The following is a 12,917-nucleotide window of genomic DNA, read 5'->3' on the forward strand; positions in this document are numbered from 1 at the left end:
ATACCCAAGTGGGAAGAGGGTAGAGCAGAGGGAGGGAGTCGGGGCGATGGGGAGAGGAGGAGGACCAGAGGAAAAGAGGGGCTCAGTCTGGGAAGGCCTCGTGGAGGAGGTGAGCTCTCAACAGGGCTTTGAAGGGGGGGAAGAGAGCTAGTTTGGCTAAGCGCTTGGGAGAGTATGGCTTAGAGGATAGAGGGTGGGCCTGGCAGTTAGACGGTCATGGGTTCTAACCCCAGCTCCTCCAATCGTCTGCTGTGTGACCTTGGGTGAGTCACTTCACTTCTCTGGGCCTCAGTTCCCTCAACTGTAAAATGGGGATTGAGACTGTGAGCCCCTCGTGGGACAGGGACTGGGTCTAATCCGATCTGATCGCATCTACCCCAGCGCTTTGTACGGTGACTCGCACAGAGTAAGTGCTTAACAAATGCCATAATTATTATTATTTCAATTTAACAAGGCGAGCAGGTACCGGGGACTCGGTTTGTTATCCGTGACAACCCTAGGCGTGGCTTAGTGGCAAGAGCCCGGGCTTGGGAGTCAGAGGACGGGGGTTCTAAATCCGACTCCTCCACTCGCCTGCTGTGTGACCTTGGGCGAGTCACTTCCCCACTCCGGGCCTCAGTTACCTCATCTGTAAAAGGGGGATTGAGACTGCGAGCCCCACGTGGGACAACCCGATGACCTCGTACCTACCCCAGCGCTTAGGACAGTGCTTGGTGCATAGTAAGCGCTTAAGAAACGCCATTATCATTCTTGCGGCCCCAGTTTAGAGGGGAGGTTTTAGGCGAGAGTCGACGGGGGCTACGGAAGCTGACTTGGCCCCTCGTCACCGCTCTGGAGTTAGGGGCGCACCCGAAGCGAAGCGCTGCGGAGAGAGCGAATGAGACGGAACACCGCCCACCGAACCCTCCACCAATGGGGCCCGAGGGGGTGGAGCGGCGCAGTCCGGCCCCGCACGGTACTTAATTTCTGGCGGAGCCGCCTGAGCGCACAGTCGCTTTCCGGACCGTAAGTTTGCCCCTTGCCTGGCGGCCAGTTGGCCCTGGCGGCGTCCGGGAGGGGGGCGGGACGGCCTGCCGGCCGGCACTCTCCCGGTCCCGTGGGGCCGGCAGCGCAGTTCGGTTCCCGCCCCGCGGGGACCGAGCAGGCGGGAGCAGCAGCAGCAGCAGCAGCAGGAGGAGGAGGCTGGGGCTCGGGTTCCGGGACGATGCGCTGGTCCCGCCGCCGCCGTTGCTGCTGGAAACCGCTTCGCTTGCTGGGACCGCTGCTGCTGCAGCTCGGTGAGTCCGGGCCACCTCACTTTCCTCCTCTGCGCTACCCCATCCCCTCTGGTCCCCGGGACCTCCGTTCCCAGTCTCCCGACTGTAAGCCCGGCAAAGGGCAGGGACTGTCTCTATCTGTTACCGATTTGTACATTCCAAGCGCTTAGTACAGTGCTCTGTACATAGTAAGCGCTCAATAAATACTATTGAATGAATACCGGTGGGCTCCCACCGTGGGCAGAACACCGTCCTGGGCTCCGGGGAACACCTCTTAAACTTAAAAGACGCTGCCCCTGCCTTCGATCAAGCCGTCGGATCTACTGAGCGCTCCCCGTGTGCGGGGCAATGGGGTGGATACAATCCAGCTGACTTCCTAGACAGGTCTTCTGCCCACAGAAAGCCTGCCACCAGCTTACTGTCTAATGGGGGAGTCCAGCAGCCACTCGTGAGGCAGCTGACAATCACTCTCCCCCCGCCTCAAAGCCTCGTTGAAGGCACATCTCCTCCGAGAGGCCTTCCCCGACTAAGCCCTCATACTCGTTCATTCATTCGATCGTATTTATTGAGCGCCTACTGTGTGCAGAGCACGGTACCGAGCGCTTGGAAAGCACTCGCTATCGACCTGTCGATCGGTCAGCGGAATTTATCGGGCACCTCCCGAGGGCAGAGCACCGTACTAAGGGCTGGGGAGGTAAAATGGGGATTAAGATTGTGAGCTCCATGTGGGACGGGCACTGTGTTCGACCCCATTAGCTTGTATCTACCCCAGCGCTTAGAACAGCGCTCGACGCGCAGTCAGCGCTTAACAAATGCCATCATCATCGAAAGATTCCCCACCCTCAAGGATTTTACAGTCTAGCCCGAGAGACAGACATTAAAACAAATTCCAGGTAAGGGAAGCAACAGAGTCTAAGGATCTGTCCATAAGTGCTGTGGGTGGGTGTGGGTGTGAGTGAGAGTGTGAGAGGGAGAGAATGAAAGTGCTTAGGGGGAATAATAATGCCTGTTTATTAAGCGCTTACTACTGTGCTAAGTACCTTGCTAAATCCTGGGGGTAGATACAAAATAATCCTATAAAAAAAGACAAAAGAGAAAGAGGAGTGGAAGTTGTCCCAGGAACTGTGGGGGGACAAGGATGAGCAGGTAGGGCCAGGGTAGTCCAGACAGAGCAGTGGCGTGGAAGTCAGCTTTTTCTCCTGAAGTTTGTCTGCAGACCTGGGGTCTGTTGTTTCCCCAAGATGTGGGATGTTCCAGCTCTGAGTCCCCTTAGCCTCAGGTTGGAGCTAGAGCTGGGACTGAGTTATGGTACAGCATTGAGGCTCTGGGTTTCTGGGTCAGGAATATCATTTTCTTCGACTAGACTGTAAACTCTTTGAGGGTAGGGATCACGTCTAACCGACTCTCTGATACTTGACTCTCCCAAGTGCTTAGTACAATGCTCTGCATGCAATAAACTCTCAGCAAATACCATCGATTGGTGATGGATCGAGCAGGAACTAATTAGGACAGGCTGAGAGTTGGGGTGATGACCGGAACTCTTGGGGCACTGAGTGAGAGAATGAAGCCAGCACTGGCGTACATCTCCTGCATCCTTACGCTGGAGCAGGGATCAAGGCAAACTCTCACATTGACAGTAAATGCCCATAATCCCTTGTGGGCTGGGTGTGGAGGAGGATGGGGGGGGATTCTGGCTGGCAAAGAGGATGGAGTAGTGTGGGCTCTTCCCTCTGCCCACTCAAGTAGGAGTGTAGCCCTGCAACGATGGCCCCAGCTCCAGATACATCATCCCCTCTGGGCTCTCCGGAGTTGCTGCCTCTCTGCCTGTCCTCCTCTCCTCTTCTCGCTCCCCATCCAAACAAACTGCAGCTCCTGCACAATCCACCTGCATAATCCCAGAATGGCAGGAGAGGTCAGTTTTGGGCTTGAAGGGCAGGGACCAGGGAAGCAGGGTGGAGCTTCTTGGGGCAGGAGGAGCTCAAAGGACTCTCTTGGCTGAAAGACTGGAACCTCTCCCCGTAATGAAGCAGTTGCCCGCCCTAATTGGTGAGGAGTACTTACCTAGGTTGCAAGTGAGTTAATAGATGTCTAGGAGGAGATTCTCAGCTCTAGGTCAGGAGTACTGGAGTTACAGGATCGGTATGTGCATTCCCCATATGGCCAATTGAGACTTTCGCCACCTGTCTCCAACCTCACAGCCAAGAGGACCAAGCCAGCTTCCTGCCTGGCCCAAGAGGGAGAAGGGGAGAGAATCAGGCTAGTGTTGGCCCTTCCAGGTGGGGGTTTTGGGCGGGGGGGGGCCTCAACCACCACGGTTACCCTGCACCCCCCCCCCCAGCCATTATTGCTGCGGATTCCAGCTGAGTCATCCCCCTGTGTCTGGCTCCGCTCATAAACATACCTCCCTAGGGGGAGGAAGTGAGGGAGGGAAGGAAGAGCTGGCTTGTGGGGCTGAGGTAGATGACAGGTGGGGAGGACGTGGTGTGAGTTGTCCATGGTGTAGAAGGAGAAGATATATGTTCCTGTGACTCACTGCTCCTTTTCCCTTCCCTGCTCCCCTCCTCCTCCTCCTGTCTCTTTCCCCTTCCCCTCCTCTTCTCTCCCTTTCTTTCTTTTCCCCCTCTTCTTTCCCACAGTCCTGTTTCCCAGCCCTGGGACCACTGCTGGACGCAGCAGGTGTGACACCATCTACAAGGGCTTTGCTGAGTGCCTCATCAGCCTGGGGGATAGCATGGCCCAGGGTGACCAGCCTGAAGGACTTAGCCCCACACAGCCTGAGCTGGATGCCATCTGCAGGTGGGAACTCTCCCTCTCTCTGTTTTCTCTCCTCCACCTCCTGCCCATCCTTGCCTGTCTTTCTCCCACTGCCCTGCCCCTGCTGCTCTGCCTGTGCTACCCTGGCCCTGCCTGCTCATCCTTGTCTCCCCACAGTTCCTGGGACAACTTCCACGCCTGTGCCATTGGGGTCCTGGCCAGCTGCCCCGAGGAGGCAGCAGCCATCTGGGAATCTCTTCGGCAGGAGTCACGCAAGGTCCAGTACCAGGGCAACCTGCATGACCTGTGCAGTGCCCGGGCCCAGCTCCCCAGCAGCGTGCGGGGTGTGGCAGGTGATGAGACCAACCAGGAGACCCTGCGGGCTATGGCTTCCACCTCCTCCCCTGCCTCCATCCTTCTGGCAGCTGCCCTGGCCCTTGCCTGGATCATGGGGCCTCTGGCCTAGCTGTCCCATCCCCATCCCTTCCGCCGCCTCACATCAAAAGGAGAGGCTGGCAGGGAGGGCCTGGGGCAGCTGCAAGGGTGAGGTCTCGAGGTCCCCCGCCCTCCCTCCCCCCAAACTGGGGCTCCTGCTGTATGTCCTGCGACTGGGACCCAGGGGGCTGCCAAGCTCCTCTCAAGGCGGAGCCTCCTGCCCTCCTCGGAGGTGACTGCCTGTCCTGCCAGGCCCTGGCTGGATCCCTTAGTCTATAACCATCTTCCCGTCGCTGCCCACCTGGAGCAGAAGGAACTGCATCCAGAACTCTGGAACTCCCACCCAAGACCCTGGGTTCTCTTCTAGGGAGGGAGTCGGGGAGAAAGCTCTCCCCAGTCTGCAGCTCATTTCTCGTGTCCTGCAGATGAGGCCTAGTAAGTAGGTGGGAGCAAGCCTAGGTTTCCTCCAGCTGGAGCGAGACTCCACCCCCCAAACCCCTCTCCCCCTTCTCCCCCAGAAGCCTAGTCAGTCCCTTCTTCTTCCCTGCACTTAGCATCATAGTGGGGCTCCTAGGCCTGGTTCCTGGGTGGGGATGCTCTGGGTCCCTCCCTAATGGGAAGTCCTCACTGCCCTTAGTGCAGAGTGGGAGCCTTCCCCCAAACCAGGCCCCCCATCCTGTCTTGGTCCATCCTGGTTTCATTAAAAGGATTTATATTTGTATGAAGGGTCCTGTCTGTTTCTCCACCTTCCCCTCCAGTCTGGGACTTGTGCAGCCCACTGGCGCTCACTTGCCTGCCTCCAAACCCCTGGGAAAGGATGGTGTCTGGAACCGGGCACAGTAGCAGTGGGGGCTCACCCCACCCCCTGCCAACTGAGGCCCTTGGGTCTGCAGTGCCCAGAGAGGGTAGGCCCTAGTGGAGTTCTTGGGGGTATCAGCCCCTGTGGCTAAATGACAGACTAGGGGAAGACCCTGGTCTGCTACTTCTGGCAGTTCTCATCGCCTCAGTCCTCTGGACCCAGGAGGCAGGTGCGCTGGGTTCTTCTGGTCGTGAACCGCCCTGTTCTAAGGAGGGTGACTGGTGTGGGGAACCCAGGGACTGGCTCCCTCCGTCGTCTCCTCTCCTGGCAGGGGCGGAGCCTTAATTGACTGCCCACCCATCCAAGTTGAACCCGCTTGTTGAGCTTTAACTGCCCTTAGGCTGGGGAAGAGGGAGGGTTTTCTGGGTCCCTTAGCTCTCTGGTTCTGGGGTCCCAGCCTGGGTCGGAGATTGGGAGAGCTTTATGGAGCTGGACTCTTCCTGCGGTGGGCGGATTAGGGGCTCGGCTGGATTTACGCCTGGTTCTGCCTGTAATATCACTAATCTTCTGCCCCCGGGTGGGAAGGCCCTGAGGGCTGGGCATAGGTGTGGGAGGGGTTCCCATTCACGCTTTACTTGGGGCCGCCGGGTGGAGTTGTTGGCAAGAGGAAAAAGGGCAGGGGATGGGACCCTGTGTCCTCCCACTGGACACATCGGGCTGGGTTCTTTCCCAGAGAGCCCTGCCCTCCACCCTCCGCCATCCCCACCACATCCTCTGCATCCTTGCCTCTCCCTCTGCTCCATCGAGGCTGCCGGCTAGGAAGCAGCAGCTGTTACAGGGAGGAGTCGCGTTCCCCCCCAGGGCCATCCCAACTGGGACGGGAGGGACGGAAAGCGGAAGAAAAGGAGAACCGTTGTAGGGGTGGAGAAGAGGAGGGCTAAACTGCGGGGAGGAACCCCTCGGGGCCCCGGCCATGAGCTCAGCATTTTCCACTCACAAACAAAGTCCGATCTCTAGGGGTCCCGAGCTTCCTCCATTTCCCGGCCCCTCCTCGGGGCCGGAGGAGCAAACCCAGCAGCGCCCTCTGGGGGCCGGAGAAGAGGCAGGCCTTGAAAAGAGAGCCCCGAATGGGAGGCAGCTGACTTGGGAAGAGGAGTGGATTTCATTCATTCGGTAGCATTTATGGAGCGCTTACTATGTGCTGAGCACTGGACTAAGCGCTCGGAATGGACAATTCGGCAACAGATAGAGACCATCCCTGCCCACTGACGGGCTCACAGTCCAAACGGGGGAAGACAGACAGCAGAACAGAACAAAACAAGACATCATCAAGATAAATAGAATGAAGGAGATATACGCCTCGTTTGTACCAGGCCTATCCCCAGAGGGTGGGGGAAATCTAGTCTTGACTCCGACTGACTGCTCTTCTGCCCCCACAGCAGAGCTGGCCGTGAGCTTGGGCCATCCAATCCTTTTTCACCATCGGCCCCTTCGCTCCCAACCAGGGAGTGGCCCGTTTTCAAGTGGGGATGTTGCAGCCCCCATCCTGCACTACCGGAGTCCCACATTTTTTACCTCACGGATGAAGGTTGGGGCATCGGGCTTGGGAGGGGCAGGCCCCTCGCGCCTACCCTGAAGGTTTTAAAACCCCGGCGACCTACTTTCCGCTCCCCTCTTTGCCGCTGATTCTTGGAAATGGCCACTTTCCAGACTTTCCCCATCATGGCAGATGAACTGGAGAGGGGCCTAATTTGCTCTCTGATGCTCTCAGGCCGGGAGATTAAACGCTTTGTGGAGTTATCCCATCTCTTCCCTTCCCACCCCTCCCTGAGCAGAATCTGAGCCACGGGAGCAGGGGCTGGAATTCAAAGGAGGAGGAGGAAGAAGGCTCAGCTGGGGGTCTCAATACCCATAAGCTGCCCTAGGCAATGCAGCTCATCCCAGTGCTGCTACGAGAGAGGAAACAAGTGCCAAGAAAATGACTGGGGTCATGAAGAAGCTGGCCTCAGGAGCAGAGCCATTCTTCAATGCCCTCTCCTCTATAGTGGGCTTACAACTGGCCCTCATGCCTACCTCCATGAGAGAAGAGGCCACTCCTGGGAATCAGATGGATCACCAGCTCAAACACAATTTTTGGTGTGTTGGTGACTGTGTCTTTCTGTCCCCTAGATCTCTCTGCTTCCTTGGGGACCAGGAGCTCTTTTCCCCACCAACATTTCCTTGCTCTGAGACCTAGCCCAGTACCGGCATCAGGAAGAGGTGGGAGGATCTTAAACCCTACCTCTGGCTGGGGTGCCAGGAAGGGAGCCTGACACCTATCACCCCGGATTCCAGCAACTGGGAAAGGAGTGACGATGCCAATGTGGGGGTGCCGGTGATGTGGCTGCCTCTCCCATATGTGCTCCAAAACTAAGGCTGACTCAGCAGCTGCCTACTATTCTAGGGTGGCCCAAGGAAACCACCCACCTATAAATGGTATTTAATGAGTGTTTTTCATGTGGGGCGGGCACTGCATTAGATGCTAATGAAACATCCCACAGAGATAAAGACAAAACCCCTGCCCTGGAGGAGCTTACAGTCTAATGAGGGAAACCAAGCAGACCTAAATTGAGGCATAGACAATAGTTAAAAAGAGTAAGAGAAAAGAAGTAAATAATACAATGGATAAAAACCTCAAAATCCAAGCGATCAATACATGAGAGTTGAGGTGGCTGAGGACTGTGGGGGGTTAATAAGGGAAGCCTTCTGGAGGAGGTTGCTTTCTTAGAATGGCTTTGAAGAGGAGGGGAAGAACACGGTCTGGTCAAATTGAGCCAGGGAGGGCTGCCCAGGTGGGTAGAAAGGAAGGAGCAATAGGTTAGACTCGGGAGAGGCAAGAGTGAGAAAGAGCTAGGCTGTTTGCTTGGGAGAAGCAAAGAGCGGGAGCTGTGATGTAGCAGGAAAAGGGGAAAAAAATAGGTAAAAGGGATTACACATGAAGCTGGACAGTCGGAGAGCCAGTGGTGAAGAGCATTTGTTTCATGTGGGATGCACTGGGGAGCCTTGAGGAGGCGAGTCATATGCTCTCATAAGTGTGTTTAAAAGTTGGTACCTGCAGCTATATATTGGATAGATTAAAGAGGAGAGAGGCTGGAAACTGGGAGATCAGTAAGGAGTAGCTTTTTCCTCATTTCTCAAGTGGCTTTCTCCTCCAAATAATAATAATACTAATTGTGGTACTTGCTAGTAATTACTATTATTATTACTGTGGTATTTAAGTGCTATGTGCCAAACACTGTACTGAGCCCTGGGGTAGATACAAGATAAGCAGGTTGGCATGGTCTCTGCCCCTCATAGGGCTCTCAGTCTAAGCAGGAGGGAGAACAGGCATTTAATTCCATTTTACAGATGAGGAAACTGAAGCACAGAGGAAGGGAAGTGACTTCCCCGAGGTCACACAGCAGGCAAGTGGTGGAGCCAGGATTAGAACCCGGGTCCTCTGACTCCCAGGCCCGTGTTCTTTCCACTGGGTCACACTGCTCTCTCCTATCCCTCTAAGCTAAAAGAAAGACTTCAGACAGTTGAAGAAAAACTGTAAGTTTGGCTGAAGGTCTTTGCCTCAGGCCCGTAGATTTCATAAAATGACGGGCAGCATGGACTAGTGGAAAGTGCACAGGATTGGGAATCAGGAGACCTGGGTTCTAATCCCATCTCTGCCGCTTGCCCACTATGTGACCGTGGGCAAGTCTTTTGACTTTGGAGCCTCAGTTTCCTCTCTTGGAAAATGGGGATTAAACATCTGTTCTCCCTCCTAGACTGTGAGTCCTGTGTGGAAAAGAGACTGTCTGATCTGGTTGTATTGTATCTACCCCATGGCCTAGCACAGTGATGGCACAGAATAAGTGCTTAAATACTCATCAATAATCTCACCACTGATTCAATCTTTCTGAGCCTCAGTTTCCTCATTCTTAAAGTGGGAATGAAATACTCACTCTTCCTCCCTCTATGATTGTGGGTCCAGTGTGTGACAGGGACTATACCCTAGTGCTTAGCCCAGAAGTAAATGCTTTAAATATATCATAGTATTAATAAGAAAAGTAACAGAAATCAAGACAGTTTTCATTATTTGGCTGCGATGATTGGGAATGATCAATCTGATTTTTGCATGGCTTTAACTGGTAAGCATTTTAACTCGACGAAAGAGGCAATGGAAGCAGAATGGGGAAGGAGTTTGAAAACGCATCTTCCCCAGATAGGCAAGTGGTGGGAATGCTCTTCTGGGCTGAAGAGAAGTTAGGGACCAGGAGGGAACCCAAGGAGTTGTGGCAGAGATATTTCCAGAAAAAACAATGAATAGGGAAGACTGATCTCAAACTAAAAGAAAGGTGTCTTTTATATAAAGGCGTTTGAAAGAAACAGTAATATTGGCTCTAAGTGGGAAGATGTACAGAAGAGGAAATCGAAAAAACTTTTCTTAATTTAACTATGATGAACCTGGGACTGAATGTAAAGGTGTGGTGTGATTTGCCATGCAAAGGAGACAGTAAAAGCGAACGATTGTATTGAAGGTAACATGGACAAAACATGCCCAAGCAAAGGATGTGTAGAGGAAATTCAGGAACACTTGATAGCTAGATGTCAAGTTGCCAAAAGCTTTTGGACAATGCAGGTTATTTTTTTTTAACTTTTATAAAAAGACTGCATAATGTTTGTAAAACCAGGAACTGTGGAGGAAAATAGCTTTGGTATTATTGTATAGAAAAGTAGGAATACAATGTTATTTAAGGGGAGATCAGAGGAGTGGTGGGTGGGAATGAAAAAGGCAAGGGGAGAATGAATGACAGAAAAGGAATCTGGAATAAGGAAAAATGTTGTTAGTAGTGCTACTTAGTGTTTCATAGAGACAGTTGTGGCTGCCTGTAGGGATAGGAAAAGGAAAGGGGAGGGAGGAAGAGACAGGAGGGGATTATTTTCATGTCTGTCTCCCACTCTTAGTGTAAGCTCACTGAGGGCAGGGAACACATCTACCAACTCTGTTGTACTGTACTCTCCCAAGTGCTTAGTACAGTGCTCTGCCCACAGTAAGAGCTCAAATACCATTGACTGACAGACTTAACTGAGCACCCATTTGGATGCAGTGCAATATACTAGGCTTTTGGGAAGTATTGTTGTATTTAAAAGATATGTAAATGTCATTGGCCTCATAAACTGACTTCATAAGGATTTTACCAAACTCATCTTCCCATCCAAACCCCCTCCACCCCTAGACTTTCCCTACCCTGCAGGGAAAATACCACCGTTCTCCCTGTCTCACAAGCCCATAACCTTGGCATTATCCTCGAACCAGCTCTCATTCAACCCGCATATTCAGTCATTCAGTGAAGTCCTGATGGTTCACAACATCTCTATAATCCGCCCCTCACTCTCCAGCTTCATTGCTACCATGCTGGTCCAAGCACTTAATCACATTCCGCCTTGACTAATGCATCAGCCTCCTCGCTGATCTCCCTGTCTCCTTCCTATCCCCAGTCCTTACTTCACTCTGCTGCCTGGACCATTTTTCTACAAAATTGGTCAGTGCAGATCTCCCCATTCCTCACAAACCTCCAGTGGCTGTCCATCCATCTCCACATCAAACAGAAACTCCTTATCATCAGCTTTAAGGCACTCAGTCAGCTCGCTGTCCTCCTACCATGACACTACCCACACACTTTGCACACACACACAACCTCTCTCTAACACAATCTCATCTATCTCGCCAACGACCCCTTGCCCACCTCCTCCCTCTGGCCTGGAACTCCCTCCCCCGTCATATCTGACAGACCATTATATCACTGTTTATCCTCAAAGCCTTATGAAAATCACATCTCCAAGAGGCCTTCCCTGACAGCTTTCGTTTCCCGTATTCTCCCTCCCTTTCGCATCATTACTCTTCAAGCACTTGGACATTTACACTCGAGCCTCCCATGGACATTTACACTCGAGCCTCCCAGGCCCATATCCTTAGACTCTGCCATTTCCCCTATCAGTAGTTGATTTTAATGTCTGCCTTCCCCTTCAGACTGTAAGTTCGTTATAGGCAGGGATACTGCCTACCTACTCTAGTGCACTGTCCTCTCCCAACTGCTTAGTACGGTGCTCTGCACACCGAAAGTGCTCAATAAGCAACGTTGATTGATTGATCTACCTGTGCCAGACGGACCCTATTCCCACTCATCTCTTAAAAATGCTTGCGCTCACCTTCCTCCCCTCTCTTTCTGCTATCTTCAGGATCTGAGATGGTTCCATTCATTCATTCATTCAATAGTATTTATTGAGTGCTTACTATGTGCAGAGCACTGTACTAAGCGCTTGGGATGAACAAGTCGGCAACAGATAGAGACAGTCCCTGCCGTTTGACGGGCTTACAGTCTAATCGGGGGAGATGGACAGACAAGAACAATGGCAATAAATAGAGTCAAGGGGAAGAACATCTCGTAAAAACAATGGCAACTAAATAGAATCAAGGCGATGTACAATTCATTAACAAAATAAATAGAGTAATGAAAATATATACAGTTGAGCGGACGAGTACAGTGCTGTGGGGATGGGAAGGGCGTGGGAAGGAAGTTCCGCAGTGGTGTGGCCGACTGTGTCAGAGCTGAAGGAGCTCTGTTTGATCCACTCCCCATTGCCAGTGGGGCAAAGCAGGACTGCATAATAGGCCCAGTCCTGTTCAATTTATTTCATGGACCCATGCTGGAAGATTCAACTTGGATCTTGGACACCGCCATCAAACCAGGCTTCCGATCTTCAGGGAAACTTTCCACTCAGGCTATGAGCATCATCGTAGATTCTAGAAGTGTTCAGAAATTGCTATATGTGAACACCCCTCCAGCATCTGAGCCACACCTCACTGCAGTAGCAGGGTGGAACAGCCATGTTAAAGAGCAGGAATGCCTGCTATGCTAAGTGTACATCCCACAACTAACAAGACATACACTTGGTTTTTGCAGTAGCGATGATGATGGCTCTGAGCCATCCACGCTTTCTCTCTCCCGCTCTCCCCGTCCTCAGCGGCACATGCTTGGCTGGGAGGGAGAAGGGGTGGAACTGTGGTCGCAAAACAGAATACCTCTAAGACCTCGACTGCAGCTGACATTACTGCACCCTCGCCCATTCCTTAAACCATCTTTGAGTATGATACTCACAGTGGCTTAGTAAGGCATTCCACAGGATAGGCGGGCTCAGCAGGAATCCTGAAAATAGCTGGTTAATGTGGGCAACGAAGACTGCAGTGGCTACAAAGGCAGCTACCCGGACAGCTCCCCATCGAGCTATGGTGCTTGGGCACGGCACTGGCACTCTGTTGCCATCACTTTGACTGCAAATAGGTTTTGTACCTATAATTCTTACAGCGTGCTGCATCCCGGCCCACCGACTTGTTTGTTGCACTCACTGCCCTAGTGGAAACATGACTAGCAGGGATAACAGAGTGTAAGTAACGATGCAAAAACCATTATCAGTATAATCAATTCCTTTGGGCAGATCCTTGGGCCCAAGTTTTCGGGATTCAACTGACTGGGTGATGACAGAAGACTCCATCATCACAGACGGGTGATTGTGCCCTAGAGGTACACACCAAGGAAGATATACAGGAGACCCACTTTGCAGAGTCACCCTAGTTATGAACTGACAGTAGAACTGCAGAAACC

At 52.8% G+C, this 12,917-nt stretch overlaps 1 protein-coding gene across 1 annotated transcript; it reads left to right on the forward strand.

Annotated features, from left to right (window-relative positions):
• The first annotated feature begins 984 nt into the window (after window positions 1–984).
• On the forward strand, window positions 985–5,166 carry NRN1L (neuritin 1 like). Its single transcript, XM_001521675.3, has 3 exons — window positions 985–1,277; window positions 3,893–4,052; window positions 4,188–5,166. Exons 1-3 carry the CDS (start codon window positions 1,205–1,207, stop codon window positions 4,474–4,476), a joined length of 522 nt encoding a protein of 173 aa, XP_001521725.1. The 5' UTR covers window positions 985–1,204; the 3' UTR covers window positions 4,477–5,166.
• Window positions 5,167–12,917: the final 7,751 nt, after the last annotated feature.

Source organism: Ornithorhynchus anatinus, chromosome X1 (genome assembly GCF_004115215.2).
Source record: "Ornithorhynchus anatinus isolate Pmale09 chromosome X1, mOrnAna1.pri.v4, whole genome shotgun sequence".
NCBI lineage: Eukaryota > Metazoa > Chordata > Mammalia > Monotremata > Ornithorhynchidae > Ornithorhynchus > Ornithorhynchus anatinus.

Bases quoted from the DNA above. Each gene is read 5' to 3' on its own strand.
- NRN1L (XM_001521675.3), top strand. From the start codon at position 1,205: ATGCGCTGGTCCCGCCGCCGCCGTTGCTGCTGGAAACCGCTTCGCTTG. The intron at 1,278-3,892 runs GTGAGTCCGGGC...TCTTTCCCACAG, and splicing joins ACCGCTGCTGCTGCAGCTCG to TCCTGTTTCCCAGCCCTGGG. The intron at 4,053-4,187 runs GTGGGAACTCTC...GTCTCCCCACAG, and splicing joins GAGCTGGATGCCATCTGCAG to TTCCTGGGACAACTTCCACG.